The 21,863-nt window shown below is 46.4% G+C and overlaps 1 protein-coding gene across 1 annotated transcript; it reads right to left on the reverse strand.

Moving 5' to 3' along the window:
- Nucleotides 1–1,683: 1,683 nt before the first annotated feature.
- Nucleotides 1,684–20,522, reverse strand: LOC123443467 (translin-associated protein X). The gene is made up of 7 exons (XM_045119840.1): nucleotides 20,366–20,522; nucleotides 20,164–20,294; nucleotides 18,477–18,556; nucleotides 17,818–17,959; nucleotides 17,598–17,747; nucleotides 17,296–17,497; nucleotides 1,684–2,065 (listed from the first exon to the last, which is right to left on the reverse strand). The coding sequence occupies exons 1-7, from the start codon at nucleotides 20,499–20,501 to the stop codon at nucleotides 1,962–1,964; spliced, it is 945 nt and encodes a 314-aa protein (XP_044975775.1). The 5' UTR covers nucleotides 20,502–20,522; the 3' UTR covers nucleotides 1,684–1,961.
- Between the last annotated feature and the right edge of the window lie 1,341 nt (nucleotides 20,523–21,863).

Raw genomic sequence — 21,863 nt, forward strand, 5'->3', positions numbered from 1 at the left:
ATTGGATCCACCAAACACAGTTGGTTGAGACTCAAGAATACCTTTTGATACCTCCAATGCATCAATCATTTTGTCACAATCTTCCAGTTTCGGAAAAATCTGGACATCAATATAATTGGATACATCGATCAGATCCCTACTATGTCAGATCATAGACAAGTTTTGTGTTTCTATTAGGTGTGGTACCCATCCTATGGAAGTCTTCGCAATAGACCTCGTGGCTACATCCGCCAACTAATATCTCAAAGATAATATTTCTTGTGTTGCCCGGATGCAAACAGGTTACGCAATAAGCAATATCGCTATATTGCATATCTTGCAAGTCAAATCATATGACTGATTTGTTCACGAAATCTCTACCAACTTCTACATTCCAAGAATATGTTCATGAAATTGGTGTGTGATGGCTTTGGAATTTGTAAGAATCAGGGGGTACCTTTGTGAATTGTTCTTGTTCAAAGCATCATATTTTACTCCTTTTCTCTTCATGAGTTTACTATACAGGTTCTCATAAAGGTTTTTAATGAGGTAATATCAACATGAGATGATATGTCATACTTTTTATTTTCTCCACCGGGGATTTTAGAAAAGTATATACAACATATTTATTGTCCCGAACTCTATGGGTTTCTCATATTAAGTTGAAAGAGGCAATAACTAGTTTGTGTTGCATTATTTTCTCCTTATTTTTTCTACTGGGTTTGAAGGAATATTGGCAACATATCAAACACTATACTCCTAATATTTTTCCCACATTTTGAAGGAGACTCTTTCAAGATGACGATGCTACCTGGACAAGTATGGATTAGAGGGGGTGTTAAGATTAATTAACATAGTAATTAAGGGACTAATCCCCGCTTGTAATAACCGTTGGTGGTTGCTTTCTACAATCATTGCGTCGTTTCCGTCCGAACCGACGCCCCAACACTCCCTTGTAAACGCATGCTCCAGTGCTATATATAGCATTTCATCTAATACAAATAGGAGAGTTTTGATCTCAAACAGGTAAAAAAATCTTCATAATAAACTTTGAATACAAAGCATCTCAATTCAAAATCTTGAGTTGTTCAGACATAAATATTGAGTTGCAAGACAGATATGTTATGCAAATCTTATTTTATCGAGTCGTGTGCCATGCCTACGGAAGCCACATATATGGTCTAGCTGTAAGCCCCATCCCATGGTTTAACCCACCCCATGGTTTAACCCATCCCATGGTTTAACCTTGATCAGCGACCCTGTCTCGACATCCTATTTGCACACAATTATCATCAACCATATGCTTAGTTGTCTAGAAATTATAAATTTTCGTCTAGTTTTTCACACCGGAATTATCACTTCACACACAATCTTTGTAGTAATTGTTCTCCATGTTGGATTCGCTATGGGCAGGGTACGACCTCTCCCGATGTTCCAAGGTGGCGGCATCTCTAGGTCACTCCTGTGTATCGTCTGTTACAGCGCTCTCTAGAGGATGGTATATTTTTAGAGACAATTATTAGACTGTGGGTCTAATTGGATGATGAATTGGAGATTTGATGGCTTTTAAAAAAATGTACTTTTAACGAGACAATTAGTCTCTCTAGGTGAGGTCTGAACGTATATCAGGTGACTAGAGCTGATGGTTCAGAGCACTCAAGAGACTTTCTGGAGAAGAGAAATGAGCAGCAGAAGATACAGAAATACTAGAAACGAGTGCATAGAAAGGAAAAACTTCTAATTCCAGAAGGTTAGTCTTGCAATACTACAATAGCTGAGGGGATTACATGTTCTACGGTGTGACGTACACCAGCAACATACTCCCTCCATTCCAAAATAAATGTATTAAGCTTAATACATTTTTTATTAAAACTAATATAAAGTTAAGTGATATTTTGGAACGGAGGGAGTATAATACAGTGCCATTCAAAGCTTCTTTCTTGAGATAAGTTCCCGTAACATGTCTGTTAGGCGGTCTGGCTTCATTGATCATAGTCGGCCGCACCAAAGAAGGCATAGTCTGACTCGCCAGATGATCCCAACATAGGGATGTATTCAGATCCTCTCACGTGAACACTGAAGCAAGCTGTAAAATATACATGCACAACGTCAAAGCCGGCAAAAGTATAATTGCATCTTCCCTAATATGGATCCAACAATAACGAAAATAAGATGACGATGATGATACCACAAATGCAAATCTAGGTATTCAGAGAAGGTGGTTCTAAACTAAATCAGCACACCTACATACAGAAACACTGCCAATGGGAGCATCAACAAATATGGAGTGCCTCTAGTGCAATGTGTTTTAAAAAACAGAAATACACCGACAAAAAGTGACGGCAAGATAGAAAGGAGAAAAACATTAAGAACATCGAAACAAACACATAAAGATAATCGATGAAGTGGATTGCATAGCGCACCTAAGCTATTCCCAGTACCTGCGAACATGTTGTGCTTGAAATGTCATTCCACAAAACAGAAGCAAACGTTCAAATTTTTCAATAAGCTAAATTATCAATTTTCAACCATGCCAATTTTTTATGCCAGATAGTTCAGAAAAAATAAAAATTTCGAAAGCTTTTAAACTAGTCATTGTGTATCAAACCATTTAAACTACGTGGATTTCAATTATTATTTAGAAGGAGCATAAAATTCTATACTTGTATTTTCCTTCGTATTCAATAAATTCAAAGTAAAACAGCTTTTTGGGAAAAGCTACTGCCTGCAAGGATGTTTGCTTAAATTTAAGGTTTAGGTACTTTTGCATTTGGAAGAATTCTACAAAAAAAAAAAAATCAACTCTGAACATGTAGGTTCAAGGCTTGCGTACTTGTGCAAATGTACATTAAAATTTGTTGAGAATTTTTTTAAGATGTACAGGTAGCTAAACCCTAAACAAAAGCACCCGCCTCTGAATTTACAAAATCCACTACACCCTTTTTTGTTTAGAAATGTGAAACGCCTGAGTGCAAACCAACACAGAACTTTTCTAGAGGAACTGCAACAGAGGTCACAGGACGAGCTTTTGACAGACACAATTAAGGTCCCACTGAATGATTGATTCTAGTAGACTAGCACATGGTACAACAAGATTTAAGTAGCACGATTAAAACCAACCCTAGTTTAGATTGGGTATGCTTAAAAATACTAATAACGGAACAAATATATCACTCATGCTTAGTTTGATCCTTGATAAACTTTAACATTATCATGGTGGTTCTTGTTGTATAGAACAAAATGGTTTAAAGATGGGGTATCTAGTGTCGCGGTACAAATAAAAGTACAGATAAATAAAGGAACACGTGATCAAACAAAAACATGTGATTTAAGAACAAAAATCACGCTTAATAACTGCTAAATAATGTCTAAAGCAGAATCATTAGTCCTTACAAACAAAACCAGCAAAGGACTGCCAATTTCACAATATAACTTTGCAACTACCGGACAACACATTTCAGTTGAGGAGAACCTTCTTAAAAGATCAGCTATTCTAACAAATGCAGAAAAATACCTTTTTTGTTAGCATATACTGGTGGTAACTGGCAGATAAGAATCAACATTTAAGATCAGTTGGTGATCTGGGGACTAAGGTGTGAGTGTGACAGAGCCAAGGAGAACACACTGGATTGGACCAACTCCAACGCAGACCCCCAAAACGTCCGGGTGTGTCCGCTTGGGCCCAAACGGACAGAGGACACGGCCCAACACAAGGCCGCATCCGCATATTTTGTCCGTTTCACGTCCGGGCCGCCGCATTTCTGGAGCAAACTTGCTCCTGATTTGCGCCCAGACGGACAGCAAACGGACACGCGCGCTGAATCTTCTCGTCCGCGTCGGGCCCGCGTGACGGACGGCCACCTACCTCCCACCGCCCAAATTAAATGTGGGCGGCCCCTCCTGCCAGTCTCCCAGCCACGCGGTCCTCGTCCTTTTTAAAGTGGAAGCCGTAGACCGGCAGTCCACACTTCCCACTTTATCCCCATCCTGCCTCCTCGAGCCCCGACACCAGCAAACCCTAGCCGCCATTCCTCCTGCTCATATTGCCGATGGACATGGGGAAGTGGCCTTTGTTTAGAAAGGGGAAGCACGACCACAAGGCCAGCTCCTCCTCCGGCAACCGCAGCTCCACGCCCCCCCCCCCCCTTCCTGCATTTGCTATATCGCCTCCGGGGCGCCGACGTGCAACAGGCCCTACATCCATGCGGATGCGTGCCGCCGATATTGGGAGACGTTGACGCCGCTGCCGTTGACAGATGTCCACCTCTCGAACAACTCAGCGGACTGGGTGCCCATCCTGCCGATCCCGACGAGCAGTTGTGCCCGCCGTGAGGAGATCGACCGACGCCATCGTTGCATGCCGTCGGATCTATTCTACGACCCCAGGTACGCAGTGGATTCGCCGCTGTGGGATACGTGGCCCTGCGGTGAGCAGGATCTCCGGCGGCTATCCTTCTTTGCAGGCCGTCCTCCGAGCCCGCGCCGGCCACATCCTACCTGCGCGCTCCCAGTCCGCCCCAGACGCGCGGCACACGCGTGTGCGCGGGCTCACTCCGACGTCGCCCCCCTCCCCATCCCCGCCACCATCGCCTCCCATTACCGACGAGGAGGAGGCCGAGATCATCAGTTGTGTCATGGAGGACTCCATGAACACCCATGACGAACGGCAATGGGAGGGCCTCGAGACATAGTTGGGCCTCTCCGCGGCCGGCAACCTCGCCATCCCGGAGTTCGAGATGGCCGTCAAGGAGGTGTGAGTGGAGGAGGTCGTCGAGGAGCCGCCCATCACCATGTGGAACCCGTGGCTCATGGGCCAGCGCTGGACGTGGTCATCCACGACAGGCGAGATGGCAGACCGTGTGGGTGCCGAGCCATGGGCGCCCAGGCCGCCACAGTCATCAGATCATTCTCTGTCACGCGAAGAGGTGGTGCAGGCGCCACCGGCCCACCTCTGGCAGCCATCACTGTACGTCGACCTCACCATGGACGACGACGAGGACGGCGGCGCCTGAAGACGACGGCGGCATCCAAGACGACAATGGCGGCGGCGAGGGCTCCTCCCCCTCTTCCCCTTCTCTCTCCCTCTCGTGGCTGTGCGGTGGCTGGCCTCTCGCAGCTGCAGGGGAGCTGCGCCAGTGGCTGCGTGCGCGCGAGGCAGACAAGGAGGCGGCGCGAGCTGCATGGGTCTGCATGTGGGAGAGGCCGTAAAGAGGACTGGAGAGGGACGCTGCCTGGCAAGGACGAGCTGCTGGAGGGGAGCACGTGACTGCAAGCTGCGGGCGAGCTGCGCGGCAGGCAGAGGAGCTGCGGCTGCTGCGTGTGCTGTGGTGCTACTGGAGGAGAAGCGGATGCAGAGGAGGCTGTAGCTGCTGATTCTGCTGGTAAGGTCGATGCTGCTGCTGATTCTGATCTGGAGGTGTTACTGCTGCTGTCGCCGGAGGCTGTTGTGGCTAGAGAACAGTGTGCTGTGCTGCTCCTGCTGCTGTAGGTGGACGAGGTGCTGTGCGTTGGGGGCTGCTGCTCAGCGGTGAAGGAGGATTGGCGTTGGAGGCACTGCTGGCTAATCTGCAGGTGCTGTTGAGGAAGAAGGGAGGTGTGGCTGCTACCTGCAGTTGCTGCTGCTGATTGTTGAGGAGAAGGATTTGAGGAGGAGAGCCTGATGCTCAGGGAGAGGCCCTTCTTGGTGGAGCAGGAGGCCGGAAAGGGGTGCCGTTTTGTGGCCATCAAAGCACGCTTTGCAGGGGCCGATGTTGTTGCTAGCAGTGCCAAGAATACTGTTGTTCTGGAGGAGATGGGTGATACCATAGCTGCGGCTGGTGCTCACCATGCAGTCAAGGAGTCTCTAGGAAATGATGACATGAGAAGGGGTGATGTGGAGCCAGAGAAGAGTGGTGAGGGCAGTGGAGAGAAGGCCAGTGCAGGGCAGAGAAGGAATACAACACGACTGTAGCAGAGGTTGAGAGGCTCAGCAGAGGTTGAGAGGCTCAGGGAGGAATTGGAAGCCTCAAGAGGAAGGTGGAGGAAATCCAGGCTGGCAAGGAAACAGCAGAGGGGGCGGCACGTGAGAAGGATGCTCGGACCGTTAAGTTGAGGGCTGAGTTGGAGGAACTTCATGCTTTGATATCACGGCTCCAAACTGCAGGCTTGAATCGCTATGGAGATTGTGCTCACTGGACCTCCACTGATGAAGATAGTCCGAAAAAGGCATCTCTTGCTGCTAATGAGAATGGTCTAGAATGGGTTCTAGACTCTAGAGCATCTAGGCAAGTTGCGGGCAAATCTTGCATCTTACAATAAGCATCCTCCTTCTTGTTAAGCTTCATGCACTAGCCAACGCAACCAAAAGTCCGAACTGATGGAAAGGGCTAGTGCAATCTGTTAGGAAAGCAAGACGGGAGAGCAGCCAGATCCGACCACGCAAGAAAAGCAGCGGCGACGCGCGAGATTGGATCGGGAGGGCGAGTTGCGGCGCCCGAAAAAATAACCTAAGCTCTAATACCATGTTAGGAAAGCAACTTATCTTTATTGAAGGCCCAAGAGGCATATATATATTACACATGACTTGAGGTGCAAGGAAAGTAAACATAGACTAATAAGGACTCCTAGACTAATACTAATACTTCCTAACACAATCCACATATACTGTAACACCCCCTCTCACGTGTGACGGGGAAAACAAGTCAACACGTGCAACCGGAAGAGAGCGACGGCGCACGGAACTCACATATGACTCAAGAGGCCTCTACGTGGACACAAAGGGGGGCTACAAACAATTTTTAATAAATTGCGAAGGCCAGGACTTGAACTCAAGACCTTAGCTCTGATACCATGTTAAGCTTCATGCACTAGCCAACGCAACCAAAAGTCTGAACTGATGGAAAGGGCTAGTGCAATCCACATATACTGTAACACTTCTCACACGCACACTATACAAAATGCTGATGGCACAAAACAGCATGTCATTGGAGTTGGTACAATAAAGTGCACTCCGACCATCTCCCTATCCTCCGTTTTACATATGCCAGCTTTTCCTGTCAATTTGTCTCTTTCAATGCTCTCATTGATCAAATAGACTGTCGTGTGATCCTTGACAAATTCGGTTGCGAGATTAAGGGTCGACAGACGAGGCAGACGGTTGGGACTGGCACCAGACGTAGGGGGCTCTGGTATATGGACCAGGGGGTGCAGCTAGACTTGATTTGTGTTGCGACCATGGAGGATAAGGATGATCCATCATTGTAGGATGGGACATGTCTCGTTTGATAAAATGAGTAGAATATTTCCGAATGTTATGTGTGGAATATGCAAGGGCAAGCTGACATGTGATCCTTGCGAATATACAAAACACACAAGAGCTACATATGTGAGTAAGGAGCTTAGGAGCATATCTCCTTTTATGCTCATTCACTCGGATGTATGGAAGAGCCCAGTTGTGTCAGTGAATGGAATGAATTACTTTGTTACCTTTATTGACTGCTATACTCGTATGACTTGGATTTATTTGATGCGCCATAAGGATGAGGTGCTTGGCTGTTTTCAGGATTTCCATGCCTTGGTAAAGAACCAGTTTAAGGTGCAGGTGATCAGGACTGACAATGGCACAGAGTATGTGAACAACACCTTTGGTGCCTTCTTGTCTAACCAAGGGATTCTTCATCAAACTTCTTGTCCGGACACCCCTCCTCAGAACGGAGTGACATATTCTTGAGGTTGCTCGATCGTTGATGTTTACCATGAATGTGCCCAAGTTTTTGTAAAGTGAAGCAGTTACGACAGCCACATATCTAATCAACCGGACACCTTCAAGGATACTTGGCATGAAATCGCCGTGTGAATTGTTGTTTGGAGAAAATAAGTTTGTTGTTCCCCCAAAGTTGTTTTGCAGTACCTGCTTTGTTCGTGACCACCGACCTTCTTTTGGGAAGCTAGATCCGCGGGCAGTGAAGTGTGTTTTTCTAGGCTATGCTTCGAGTCAGCAGGGGTACAAATGTTGGTGTCCCTTTGAGAAACGTTGATTTATCAATATGGATGTCACTTTCAGGGAGTCTGAGCCATTCTACGGTGGGCCGACAAACCTAAGTCTGTTGTTTGCAAAGCTTGACCACTTACACTCTGTGCAGGATGGTCAAGAGGGGGAGAAGGTTGTATCTCATTCTCAGGATGATTCTATGGGCAGTAACATTGATGAGGATGTACATGTTCAAGTCCAGCCAATTGTTGGTACAATTCCGGTTGATACTCTCACTGATGGTGATGTGCAGGTCCAGATTCATCCAACAGTGGGTTCCATTCAGATTGGTAATCTCCAGCTTCCTGTTCGGGATCGATGGCAAACGAACACCCTGGTGCATTCTCAACGACAACCACACGTGCAAGGGGAGCAGCAGGGCAGTGATGCAAGAGTGCAGGGGGAGCAGCAAGGCAGTGAGGCAAGAGTGCAGGGGGAGCAGCAAGACAATGAGACAAGCTCATCTGGCACAGTGGAGCTGCCCATTGCATTGCGAAAGGCTACACGTGAAGCAGCACGGTGAAATAGCAAGGAAGGCTCTACCGAAGGATGATGCTTGTGATGATCTTGATATTGGCAATTTTGTGTCTTATAAGGCTTTGTCACCCTCATATAAGGCGTTTGTTGCCTCCCTTCAAACTGTGTCAATTCCAAAGGATTGGAAGGCTGCAAAGCAAGATCTGAAGTGGCGTGAAGCGATGATAGAAGAGTTGAAAGCACTAAGGAAAAACAAGACATGGGTGCTAACCACATTGCCGGTAGAAAAGAAAGCTATGAGTTGTAAGTGGATCTATACAGTGAAGCATAATCCTGAAGGGAAGGTGGAAAGGTATAAGGCCAGATTGGTCGCCAGAGGATATAGTCAAACTTATGAAATTGACTATGATGAGACGTTTGCTCCCGTGGCAAAGATCAACACGGTAAGGATATTGGTCTCCTGTGCTGCAAACTTTGGGTGGAAGTTGCATAAATTAGATGTCAAGAATGCCTTCTTGCATGGTGAGTTGCAGGAAGTGTACATAGAGATACCACCAGATTTTGGTACTTCAGAGACTACGGGGAAGGTATGCAGGCTGAAGAAATCCTTGTATGGACTGAAGCAATCACCAAGGGCATGGTTTGATAGGTTCAGACGTGTTGTCCGTGGTATGGGGTATGGTTAGTGTAACGGTGACCACACGATGTTCTACAAGCACTCTAATCGGAAGATTACCATTCTTGTTGTTTATGTGGATGACATTATCATCACTGGAGATGATAAGAAGGAAATAGAGAGACTGAAGGGTTGTTTGAGCAATGAGTTTGAGGTAAACGATTTGGGTAACCTAACATACTTTCTTGGCATTGAAGTGGCTCGTACAGAGAACGGAATCTCTTTGTGCCAATGAAAATACACCTTGGATCTCTTGAGTGACATGGGCATGATGGGATGTCGTACTGCCCCTACTCCGATTGAACAAAATCACCAAGTGACAGCACAATCAGGAGAGCTAATGAATAAGGAAGATTATCAGAAATTGGTTGGGAGGTTGTTGTACTTGTGTCATACCAGGCCTGACATTACGTATGCTATGGGGGGTGAGCAGATACATGCATGAACCAAGGAGTGGGCATCTTCATATTGTGCACAGAATCCTGAGATACTTGAAGGGGAATCCGGGTAAAGGGTTGTGGTTTGGGAAGAGTGGACATCTTAAGGTGGATGGCTATAGTGACTCTGACTGGGCCAGTTGTCAAGATGATAGAAGATCAACTTCTGGCTACTGCGTGTTTGTGGGAGGAAATTTGGTGTCATGGAGAAGCAAGAAACAGCCGGTTGTGTCTAGATCAACAACAGAAGCTAAGTATAGAGCATTATCTCAAGGGTTGTGTGAGATGCTCTGGGTGAAGTACCTGTTGAGCGAGTTGAAACTTCTGAGGAAGGGACCCTTGAAGGTGTGGTGTGACAATCAGTCAGCTATAGCTATCGCTAATAACCCAGTTCAACATGATAGGACAAAGCATGTAGAAATTGATCGCTTCTTCATTAAGGAGAAACTTGATGTCGGGATCATCAGCCTTACTCATGTCAGCTCTGGGCAGCAGTTTGCAGATTGTTTGACAAAGGGACTGGGAACAAAGGAGTGTAACTTGGCATGTGACAAGATGGGAATGATAGATATCTACCACCCATCTTGAGGGGGAGTGTTGACCGGTATGGGCCCAGCCCAGCCTCCTCTCCCTTAGGGCCCAAGCCCATGTAGAGGGACTGACCTATAAAGGAGGCACCTAGCCATCCAGGTCCCAGCAGAGCCGCCACAAACATTCACACGGGATGGAGGTACTCCTCTCTTCCCTCCCGATTCAATAGCGTGGGACTGCTCTACTCCATCAAAATCAGTTTCGCTCCACCAAATTCACTTTGAAACAGTTTCATACAGACAAGGATGGAGCCAGAAAATAGAGATTGGGGGGGCAGGTGTTAGGAAATATGCAACTTATATTTTCAGGAGGCCATAGGCCAGTATATATACATGTACAAGTGTGTAATATGCAAAAAACCCCTTATACAATAGGGTAAACACGCAAGGTTACATGGCTACATATATAGTACTCTAACACCCCCCCCCCTTCAAACTCATGGTCGATTAACAACACTGAGTTTGGAGAGATAGAAGCCATGCTGTGCTCTAGTCTGGGCCTTCGTCAGAAAATCTGCCAACTATAACTCGGAAGGCACATACTGAAGAGCAATAACCCGATCCTACACACCAACGCACACATAGAAAGCATCAACACCAATATGCTTGGTGAACTCATGCTTAGCACCTGTACTGTCAGATAAGAGCAGAGTAGGTGTAGTGACAGAACACCAAAATCCTGAAGTAACCACCGTAACCAAGTCACCTCTGTCGTCAAAAGAGCCATAGCTCGCAACTCAGCCTCTGCACTCAAACGGGAAACTACGGTTTGTTTCTTCGTCTTCTAGGCAATGAGAGAACCACCAAGAAAAACACAGTAAGCAGAAAGTGAACGACGATATGAAGGATCACTAGCCCATGTAGCATCCGAATAGGCCTGAAGCTGTAAAGAACTGGAGCGAGGAAAGAATGGATGGCGAGAGATCATGCCCCGAAGATATCGGAGAACACGAAGGAGGTGACTAGTGAACCGAGGTGGGAGCGGAAAAAACTGACTCAGAATATGAACCGGATAAGAGATATCCGGACGAGTGACAGCTAGATAGACAAGACTGCCAACAAGATGACGATAACGCGTCGGATCAGGCAAGGGGTCACCATCAGTATCACAAAGGTGAACATTGAGCTCCATGGGAGTCTCAACAATGCGCCCGTCAGTAAGAGCAGCACGAGCAAGAAGATCCTGGGTATACTTTTCCTAGGATATAAAAAAGGCATCGAAAGTAGAAGAGACTTCAATCCCAAGAAAGTAGCAAAAAGGTCCAAGATCGGACATAAGAAACTGCTCACTAAGACGGGCCTTTACAAGGCAATATACTCGGGGTCGTCACCAGTGATGATCATGTTATCAACATAGAGAAGAAGAACAGTCCGACCACGAGGAGAAAGGCGGACAAACAATGCCGAATCATGAGCACTTGCTGAAAAACCAGCGGCAGTCACCACAGAGGCAAAACGCTCAAACCAGGCGCCGGGGGCTTGCTTAAGGCCATAGAAAGAGCGACGAAGACGACATACCATGCCATCACGAATAGAATACCCAGGTGGTGGCTGCATGTACACCTCCTCACGCAGCTCACCATTAAGAAAGGCATTCTTAACATCAAGCTGAGATACAGACCAGTGGCGTGCAGAGGCCACGGCAAGAAGTGTACGAATAGTGGTCATATGGGCCACAAGAGCAAAAGTCTCGTCGTAATCACGACCATGCTCCTGCTGAAAGCCACGAGCCACAAGACGAGCTTTGTAACGCTCAAGAGAACCATCGGAGCGAGTCTTAACCTTGTAGACCCACTTACAAGTGATAGGACGGACACCGGGAGGAAGAGAAACAAGATCCCATGTACCAGTGTGTTCAAGAGCAGCAATCTCCTCTGTCATCGCAAACTGCCATTCATAATGAACAACAGCCTCACGATAAGAAGTCGGCTCAAGAACAGCAGCACCAGTGGTGGAAAATCCCAAGGCAATCAACAGGCGGACGAGGACGAGGACGCAAGCCATAGGTAGGGTGAGACGAGGAGGACGACACATCAGCAGAGGCATCCACATTACGTGAACTACGAGTGGAATACTGAGGAAAAGATGGAAGAATACAAGGAGGAATCGCCAAGGTAGAATCGGGGGGTGGAGAAGAAGAAGTCACCGGAGATGAAGGTGCAGAATCCGGTGACATGCTAGGTGAGGAAACCGTGGGAGATGGTGGCGGCAAATCGGCAAGAGATGGAGAGGCAAAGGTAGCAGAACGAATAGACAAAGGCTCGATGGGGGTGATAGGTGTGTCAGGAAAAGTAAGGAAAGAGATATCCTCCACTGAAAAGGTCGAGGAAGATGGGCGCGGGTAGAAGGGACGAGACTCATCAAAAGTCACATCCCAAGAAATACGCATCCAACGACCGATAGGATCCCAACAACGATAGCCATTATGCTCATCACTATAGCCTAAGAAGACACTCAACAGACTGAGCGGTCAGTTTGGTGCGTTTGCGAGGGGCAAGAAGAACATAGCAAACGCAACCAAACAAACGAAGCATCGAATAATCGGAAGAACGATCAAAAAGACGCTTGAAAGGAACGCCACCTTGCAAAGCAGTGGACGGCTAAAGATTGATGAGATAGGTGGAAGTGGAGACAGCCTCAGCCCAAAAGTGAGGCGGAAGAGAGGCAGCGATCATCATTGCACGAGACGTCTCAAGAAGGTGACGATGCTTGCACTCAGCCATGCCATTCTGAGTATGAGCACCAAGACAAGAAAACTGAGCAAGGGTACCCTACTCAGCAAGAAATCCACGCAACATCTTGGAGATATACTCTCCAGCAGGATCAGCCCGAAACGGTCGAATAGGCGAAGAGAACTGAGTGTGAACCATGGCAGCAAAACGCTTATAGATAGATAAGACCTCACTACGAGAAGACATGAAATATATCCACGTATGTCAAAAGAAATCATCTATAAAAATAATATAGTAGCGATGGCATCCCTTCGAAGCAAAGGGAGCTGGACCCCAGACATCAGAGTGAACAAGGTCAAAAGGACGCTGAGACACAGTCTCGCTATGAGGATAAGGTAACTGAACCTGTTTACCAAGCCGACAACCCTGACAGTCTAAAGACACACCGCCAGAGACGGATCCAAGAAGACCACGCCGAACTAAGGATGAGAGACGAGAGCCACATAAGTGACCAAGGCGATGATGCCACCGCTGAAAAGAGCTGGTAGACAAGGCAACAGAGGTGGAGAGACTGGCTGCGGTGGTAGCGGATGGAAGATGTAGCCAGTCAAGCTCCCAAAGACCCTGAGAGTCACGGCACCGGGGGCCAGCACCAAGAAGAGCACCAGTGTGACGGTCCAGAACTGATCATGAGTCAAAGTCAAGAATGACCCTGCAACCAGAGTCAACAATCTGACCACCAAAAATGAGTTGCATGGTAAGCCAAGGAACATGAGCAACATCGGGAACATGAAAAGATGCAGTGCTAAGAGTGCATCGGCCAGTAACCGGGAAAGAAGTATCATCAACAGTAAGAACATGCACAGGAGAATCGAGAGGTCGAGTAGCTGACAGAGTTGATGAATCATGAGTCATATGAAAAGATGCTCCGGCATCAAGAATCCATGGGGGTGTACCTGCTTGTGTAGAAGGTGGTCTCACAATGCCAGAAGAGTCCGTAGCAGAACCAACAGACCCTGCCGATGAAGAACCAGAACATGGAGCTATCACGCATCGAAATCGCACAATCTCCTGCTCAGTCAGGGGCGCAACTGAAGATGTCGATTTAGATGCACCCGACAACAGAGAGTCGGAGGCAATCAGCAAGGCACGAAGGCGCGCAAGCTCCTCCTCAGTGAAGTACACAGCTGAAGTAGATGACGTAATGGCACCGGGAGAAAAGCGGCCACCACCACCTGTGGAAGCCGCTAAGTGTGACGATGTAGCATGACCAGTATCGTCTGCAAAGGCCGGTGGTGAAGACGAGGCTGTATGCAGACAAGCACCAAGCGCCAAGGGTAGACGCGTGTGCGAAGCACAGTCGATGGAGTCATGTGCACCAATACAACCGATGAAAGTCGCGAGAGGTGTCGGGGAAGAGCAACAATCATCATATGTGGAGCTCGCAGGAGGAGCAGCAGTAAAGCTACCACCACAGCCTGCAGAAGACGCCGAAAGGGAAGGCGATACAAACGAACGAACATCAAGCGTCGAGGAACGACCCAGATGCGAGACGGGAGCAGCAGGAGTCACCGGGCAGCAAGGGACATGCAGACCCGAGGGAAACATATCTCTTTTTTTCTTTTTTCTTTTTTTACTGTCCACGGGCTAAGCAGCTATCACGCGATAGCAGCAGCAATAGAGAGGCCCGATGAGATCCAGCGGCGGCCCGCGGCGGAATCTAGAGCAACAGCAGCAGGGATGTTCGGCGACGGGATCCGGCGGGAACAACGGCTGGCGGCGGGATCTGACGGGAACGACAGCGGGACGGCGGGATCCGGCGGAAACCGGAACAATAGCAGCAGCAGGGAGGGCCAGCGGGGATATCCGACCGGAACGACACGGCGTTGACTGGACCGGGGAGACTGACGACTGGATCCAGCCCGGGAGCGACGGGATCCAGCACAGGAAGGCTGGTGGTGTTGACGGGATCCAGCACAGGGAGGCTGGCGACGACGGGGTCCAACGATGACTGGATCAGGGAGAGGAGCCGGCCCAGTCCTGCGATACACACGGCAAAAGGGCGGCGACGAGTGACGGACACGAAGGAGAGTGGCGGCGCGGTGCGGATCAACAGCACGAGTTGTGACGTGCAAAAAATTGACCTAGCTCTAATACCATGTTAGAAAATATGCAACTTGTATTTCCAGGAGGCCATAGGCCAGTATATATACATGTACAGGTGTGTAATATGCAGAAAACCCCTTATACAATAGGGTAAATATGAAAGGTTACATGGCTACATATATCTATACCTACTAATAAAAGAAATAGGTATTCTTAGTCCGTCTTGCTATTTTATAGAAAACCCCCTGATGTTTCTAACATTAATCCCGCAGTACATATTAAATGTTTTTTAAAATACTCATATCTTCTGAACCGTAACTCCAAATTTAACATGTTATATATGAAATTTGATTAGAAAAATATGTACAATTTAAATATGATGTTATTTTACATGTTAAGCATTTAATAAAAAATATATCTAGGGTGCAATTTTAATAAATAATTCGTTATTCCTCTTTCTTTCATACCGGTACTAATCCGGATTGCGGATGAACACGTCAACAAAATCAGGATTGGAGATGAAATTGAAGGTCACTTGCCCGTTTCTTTATATATATTAAATCTATATGCAAGCCGTTTCAAAATAGAAGACCTGTGGAATTTTAAACTGAACTTTTTTAGGGTAAGACCATATATGTTTGTGCCGTAACTACGAAGTCTCAGATTATAGACCATTTTTTATAAATTAAGAGTGTATTATTTTTTTTCCACCCGTTGCAACGCACGGGCCCTTTTGCTATAGTACTCTAAGAGCAGGAACTAGAAGCCTAAAAATCATGGGATAGATAGATACATATTGTATTACATATTGGAAGATCTAAGATCCATTTCAATTGTGTTGTGTTACCCAGCCAACCAACCCATACGAAAATTTTGGTGGAGAAAAGGACCTCCAAGGCTTGATGGCGGATGGCGGATGGCGGATGGCGGGCGGCGGCAGGCTCGAACAGCATGTTGGAAACGAAGCGGTGTGAGGAGATCTAACAATTGTTCATGCGTGCATATTACTTCCTGCCCTAATAGCCCGGTTTGCTTCCACTGTGGGCTGCTTCCCTTTTTACTTTTTCTGCAATTTGGGCCTTGTACGTGCAATCCGCTTGTAAAAAAAATACACGGGCCCTGGCTAAGGGGGGCATAGGGGGGCAAAGCAAGCCACGGGCAGTTACAACCAGAAAAAATAGCGAACAAAACTGATCGCTATTAAGGGGTGATCTCGCCCCCTCTCGTCCCCCCTTGAATCTGTCCCTGCATACAGAAGTTGTAATTCTTTCAAAGAGAATGTTTAACTTTCATCTAGCTCCAGCTTCATGAATGAGAAATTTGGTTGGAAGGATATATCTAATGGTTGAGTGGGGAGAAACAAAGGGGTATCCACTTACTGGTGGTAGTGGTGGGTAATTTCCTTCCAACTCCAGCTTTTACAATTTTTTGGAGCACCTCCTAAAGTGCTTCACAAAAAACGTGGAGTTGCACCCCAGATTCTAGTTTTTTTGCGAAGCGGCATGTCGTGAAGCTACCCGGTTTGGCTTGCGTTTTCTAGAGCGGAGCTGAATTTCAAGGAGCGGATATTCCCAAACAAGCCCTTAGTAATCTACAAATCCAGATTCTTAAGTGTCGTATGTAGCTGATTATCTATTAGAAATTTATGCACTTTCATGATTAATTTAATCAATAAATAGGTGACTACATTTGCGTAAATATATACCACTTCGCCGTCAACATTTATGCGCCTCCTTGGCGACATCTATGGAAGCCTATATTTATATCGCCAATATGGTAGGCCTATTAGGTTGTTTATGTTTTTTTGTCATGATACATGAGTGAGATGCAATACTGTGCTCATGCTAGTATTTTCAGTTGGCCTCATGTCAAGTCTATATGTTGTGCTAATGTTAATCACTGCTTCTTATGATTAAATTCACCACTGTAGTGCATAATTTCCTTGCATTTGAGCCCATGGAAGTTGTGCAACAAGGTAAATTAGCTACAGTCGGCCACCACGTCCAAGCCTAGTGTCAATATATTTAAGTTTTTATCCATTCTAAGCACTATATAATGCTAGCAATGGAATAACAAGGAAGGTTGTTTCCACCAAAATTCATGCGATTGTTCAATGGATGAACCCATAGTGAGACGAGTTTTTTCTTCAAACCAAACAATCCATAAATTCGGCTGCGATTTTCCCTCTTTGGCTGGCTATTCTAGTTCTAGTCCTCCCCCAATCGGTGCCTCCATCATCACCATATGTTTCCCCAACAACAGGTTTAGATCGTTCATGTACTTAGCATATGTTGCACAAATGAAGAATCATCGGTAAGTTTAATACTGTTGGGCATGAAAGAAGTGATACCATTCTCAATTTTCACTACACTTTGAAGCATAACCTCCATTTTTTTCTTCATCTCATTATTGTCATCCATCAGTGGCACCAGAAGGGTCAGCTCCCTATAAATGTCACGTACAAATGTACATATATTTTTAGCATATTCAACTTCCCCATCAGATATACGTCCGATTGCAAGCCTCATGAGCTCTCCTGACAAATCAGCAACCTAAGACATTGGCATCACAGAAATAGCATTAACTTCCAGCAAGTACAGAAAAGGAAAAATAATCATAAATAATTTATAGTTATATCGGTGGTATATTTACCCCTAAAAGATAGTCAAGCACATTTATCTGCAAGGGCTCAATAGATTTATCACTTAGAGCAAGCAAAGAATCATTAATTTCAGCTAGACCCAATAAAGTGCCAGTCTTGCAAAATCTACAAAATGTTGCAGCTTCAATATATTCTTGTACCTGCAGCATTTATGGAAAACATGTCAGATTTCTGGCAAACCAAATGTAGAAGGACGATATTGATACTAACACCAGGAGTATAGGCTCTTCTGAGCTTCCAGAAGTCGGTTCCTTGTAGTTCTTTAACTAATTTTCCAATGTACTGGTTAACCACAGCAGCAAGATCATTTTCCGCCTTTGAAAGAACTTCCTCCTTGTTATTTTTGCTGATCCTGTAGAAGAACAATAGTATAAGAATACATGTGAACTGTCACACATTGAAATTGAAGATCATTTGCAGATTTAAGTTTGATCAACTCCAAGAGCTGTTTATAATTTCAGGCCACGTGCTACTTGATGGACATGATATTTAAGCTAAAATCCTGCTTCTATTATCACATTTGATTTGGAGGAAACAAATATTTTGGACCACTTAACTCATGCAGAATTCCTGATTGTCTGTGCAGCTACCCACTGGCTTGGGTATGTTCGGCAAAAGTCAGCATGATGTGTTTATACTAAGACAAACATAATTTCATTGTAAAAGAAGGCATTTCCACATCCCACATTTTTAGCAGCACACAGCATACTAATTCATAAGAGATCAAGGTTAAGAAGTAAGAGTGCTCCAAGTTATTCTGAGAACCGCAATCAGTTTCTTCCTTTCAAAAAATAAATAGGTAAATCGTGATACATCTAACACAACTTGGATGCTCAGATGAAGCAGGTCATCAGCACAGTATTAATTACCTGTGGACCTGGAAGATGACTTTTTTGCTGTTCATTGTCACATCCCGACTTGCTTTCACAAGCCTTTCCCTTTTATCATTCTACAATGATAGAGAACAGTGATAAGATAATATGAAAGCACTGGTATTAGGTAATTACCTAATAACCTAAGGGAGTAAAAAAAATCCTACTGTGACAACTATGCCTGCTTTCAGTTTGTAAAATGGAAGAACAAATTCTAACGGGAAAACTAGTTCTGATGGCGAGTGATGATTGTGCACATTTGACCCAAGAGGAAAAACTTCTATAATATAGTTCAGGGAGCCCTGAAGAGACAGAATGCGGAAGTAGTAGATAGTTTCATGCAATTAACTCAGACAAAGAAACTGGAATCTGACAGATGTTGCAACTTTGACATACTCTTATAGATACCCACGTGCAAATGTATAACGACCAAGACAAAGCGCCTCCTTAATCCAAAACAAAGATGCTAAGAAGTCTAGCTTCAACCAGGAATGAAAATATCTATCCCATCAGCTGGGTCAAGACTAAGGGCCAGTTCTTTTGAGGTGATTCTCAACAATCACGTCTAGAGAATCGAGAATCGCAAAAGAACTCGATTTGGTTCTTAAAATTATCTGAGAATCATCAGAATCGGTAGTGCAAACGAAAATCGACAGAAAACCACGATTCTCACGATTCTGGTGGCTCCCGCAAAAGGTAATGGTTCGTTTTAGGTCTCTAGCCCTATTGGAGCGCCGAATTACATGCAAAATGCCACTCAGGCCGAACAACAGCTCACGAGCGAAAACAAATCGGGCTGGCCTCTGCCGCTCAACTTCCCGGCCACCACCCGGATAGGGTTTCCTCGATCCCCAGCCGCCTACCCCCAGCCGCCTACCCGCAGAAGGACTGAAGGAGGAGAGGGCGCCGCCAGCCGGATTCCCCGCGCAGAATCAGATATCAGTTAGCAATTCAGCTATCAGTTCAATCTAGGGGCGTTACCGACATTTCATCATACAACAATCACAGCCTAGAATCGCAGAAAAGAACTGGACAACCGATTCTGTGGCGAAACGATTCTGTGGGCAGTTTCCCAGAATCAGATTCTGAAGAATCATGAGGTAAAAAGAACTGGCCCTAAGCATCGCCTGCAGAACACACTAGAGTAGTACTCCCTCCGTCCGGAAATACTTGTCCTATAAATGGATATAATGGATGTATCTATAACTAAAATAAGTCTAAATACATTCATCTTTAGGACAAGTATTTCCGGACGGAGGGAGTACTAGTTTTTTTTCGTAAAATATCAGGTTGGTTCAAGTTGAGCACAAATGATATTGGCACTTGAAGAGTGTTCAGCTTGTTGTGCATTTTGCTGATATCTCTCTAACGTGAGTGACCTTGTTATCGAGGTAAGCGCCCATTGCCTAATTCGGGATCAGCACTTGGCAGAGACAGCATAAGTTTCCTTGTAATTTCTCCGAACACCTAGCACGCATAAGAAGATCTTGGCCAGAGAAAAAAAAAAGGCACGCACTGGCCTACACACGAAGCTCTAGACTAACTTCCCCTCTTCGAACGCACTGCACTGCAGAAAATAATCTCGGGCAGCGAAAGCATCACGCCGCGGCGCCACGCCGAGCAGCAGCTTGATCCAGGGAGGGAGAGAGGCCAAGAGAAACGATCGGCGCCCGTGCGTACTTACCAGCGCGTTGAGGTACTCGGCGTGTCCGGTGAACTCGGCCTTCATCGCGGAGCACCCCGCTGAGGCCGGAGAAGCCGCCGCGTCCGTGGCCATTGTCCTGGACCTCTTGGGAGCCGGGCCGGCAGGAGACGCTGGGGAGAACAGCAGAGAGTGAGAAGGCTGAGAGGGAGCGAGAGGGGAATGAGGAGGGAGGGGGGGTTACGCAAAGAAGTGGTTCCGGGGCGAAAGGTTTTGCAGCCGGGTTGGGGCGCCGCCATGGTGGAGGGGAGGGGAAGCCGAAGCGAGGAGGGGAGGCCGCGCAGGTGGACGAGGCGGTGGCAGAAGCGTAGGGGCACCATCTAGCTGGCCCGTCCCACGGTTTCGGCGCGGCACTTAAATCCAGTGGCTGCCTCTTTTCGTGCGAGATCATCTGTGCGTGTTTTTCCTTTTTCTATACTACTACTAATAAAGGATCAAACGAAAGTACACACAGCTATTACATCCAAAAAATAAACACCAATCACCATCACACAATTAGTCAACAAATTGTAATCTAACGGCCTTCCACCATCCATGCATCAAATTCACCAAAGGCTGACCGTGCTCCACCTCCTCCTACAGTCTCATCGTGGATCATTAAAAAATTGCAGGCGCTACAATCAGGCACCCCTGCTGCCATCCTTCGGAGCGGCTCGCCGCCCCGGCGGCCGGCGCTCCTCCACTCAGCCGCCGCCTAACGCACACCAGCCTCTCCATAAGTGCTGAGTCCATAGCTGCTGGGTCAGGCGGGAGTGTGGGTGACGCGGCTCGAGGCGGTCGGGGATGTGGGATCCAGGTGTCCGCGGCGCATATCGCCGGATCCGTGGAAGGCGACGGCGACGACAACTTACGGCGAAGAGAGGCGACATGGAGGATCTCGGGCAGGACGCCGGCACTTCTGTCGGTGTTGGGTATAGGCGGCGGCGACCGGATCTAGGGTGGCGGCGGTTGCACGCGATTTCGATGGCAGCGTGATGTCTCATGTACGGGTGCAACGATGAATAGATAAGGAAGGAAGATAGAAAAGAAAAGAGAGGCGTGGTGGCGTGGCTCACCGTTTTGGTCACTGGCGGCGGATGAAGACCCGTGCTTTACCTTCGACAGATTGCGCGAGGCCCAAGAAGTTTTAATGGAAGGAGGAGATAGCGGTCGTGCACGCACATCACCAGAACCATAAAGGTAAACATTCATTTATGCATTTCCTTATAGTTCTGTTTCCTTGGCAATACTAGGCATATTTTTACATATTGTAACGAACCATTTTAGAATTAGCTAATTAGTAGGTCATGGTTTTTCAGTTTGCAGGATAAGTTTATCTTAATATTGTAATTACATGTAAGCATCTTCCTTTTACTCTGGGGGGGTATTTTGCCGGGCAGCCTATTTGGAATCGCTAATGGATCCTCTGTATCTATGTAACTAAAATGGGTGTTTGTTCTTACTTTGGCGTCTTGGGTATGAATTGCTGAACAATTCGACATTTGGGTTCAACATCATAAGATTATCAGACCAATGTGCTATAATTTTATATATGATAAGATCTAAAGGCTGGCAGTTCTATCTAACTCCACTAATTAACTTCTATGTCAATACTGGCCTGCAACATAGCAACAAATGACACATTTGACACAACTATGAGGACACTGTGTTATCCTCCCTCATTTCTGTCTTGGTGATCAGAG

This window comes from Hordeum vulgare, chromosome 3H (assembly GCF_904849725.1).
Source record: "Hordeum vulgare subsp. vulgare chromosome 3H, MorexV3_pseudomolecules_assembly, whole genome shotgun sequence".
Classification (NCBI taxonomy): Eukaryota; Viridiplantae; Streptophyta; class Magnoliopsida; order Poales; family Poaceae; genus Hordeum; species Hordeum vulgare.

Excerpts from the sequence above, each read along its gene's own strand:
- LOC123443467 (XM_045119840.1), bottom strand. The coding sequence starts at position 20,501 with ATGGTGCCCCTACGCTTCTGCCACCGCCTCGTCCACCTGCGCGGCCTC. Across the intron at positions 17,748-17,817 it reads GAAGAGCCTATACTCCTGGT|GTACAAGAATATATTGAAGC; the intron begins GTTAGTATCAAT and ends TAAATGCTGCAG. Across the intron at positions 17,498-17,597 it reads TGCTTGACTATCTTTTAGGG|GTTGCTGATTTGTCAGGAGA; the intron begins GTAAATATACCA and ends CCAATGTCTTAG.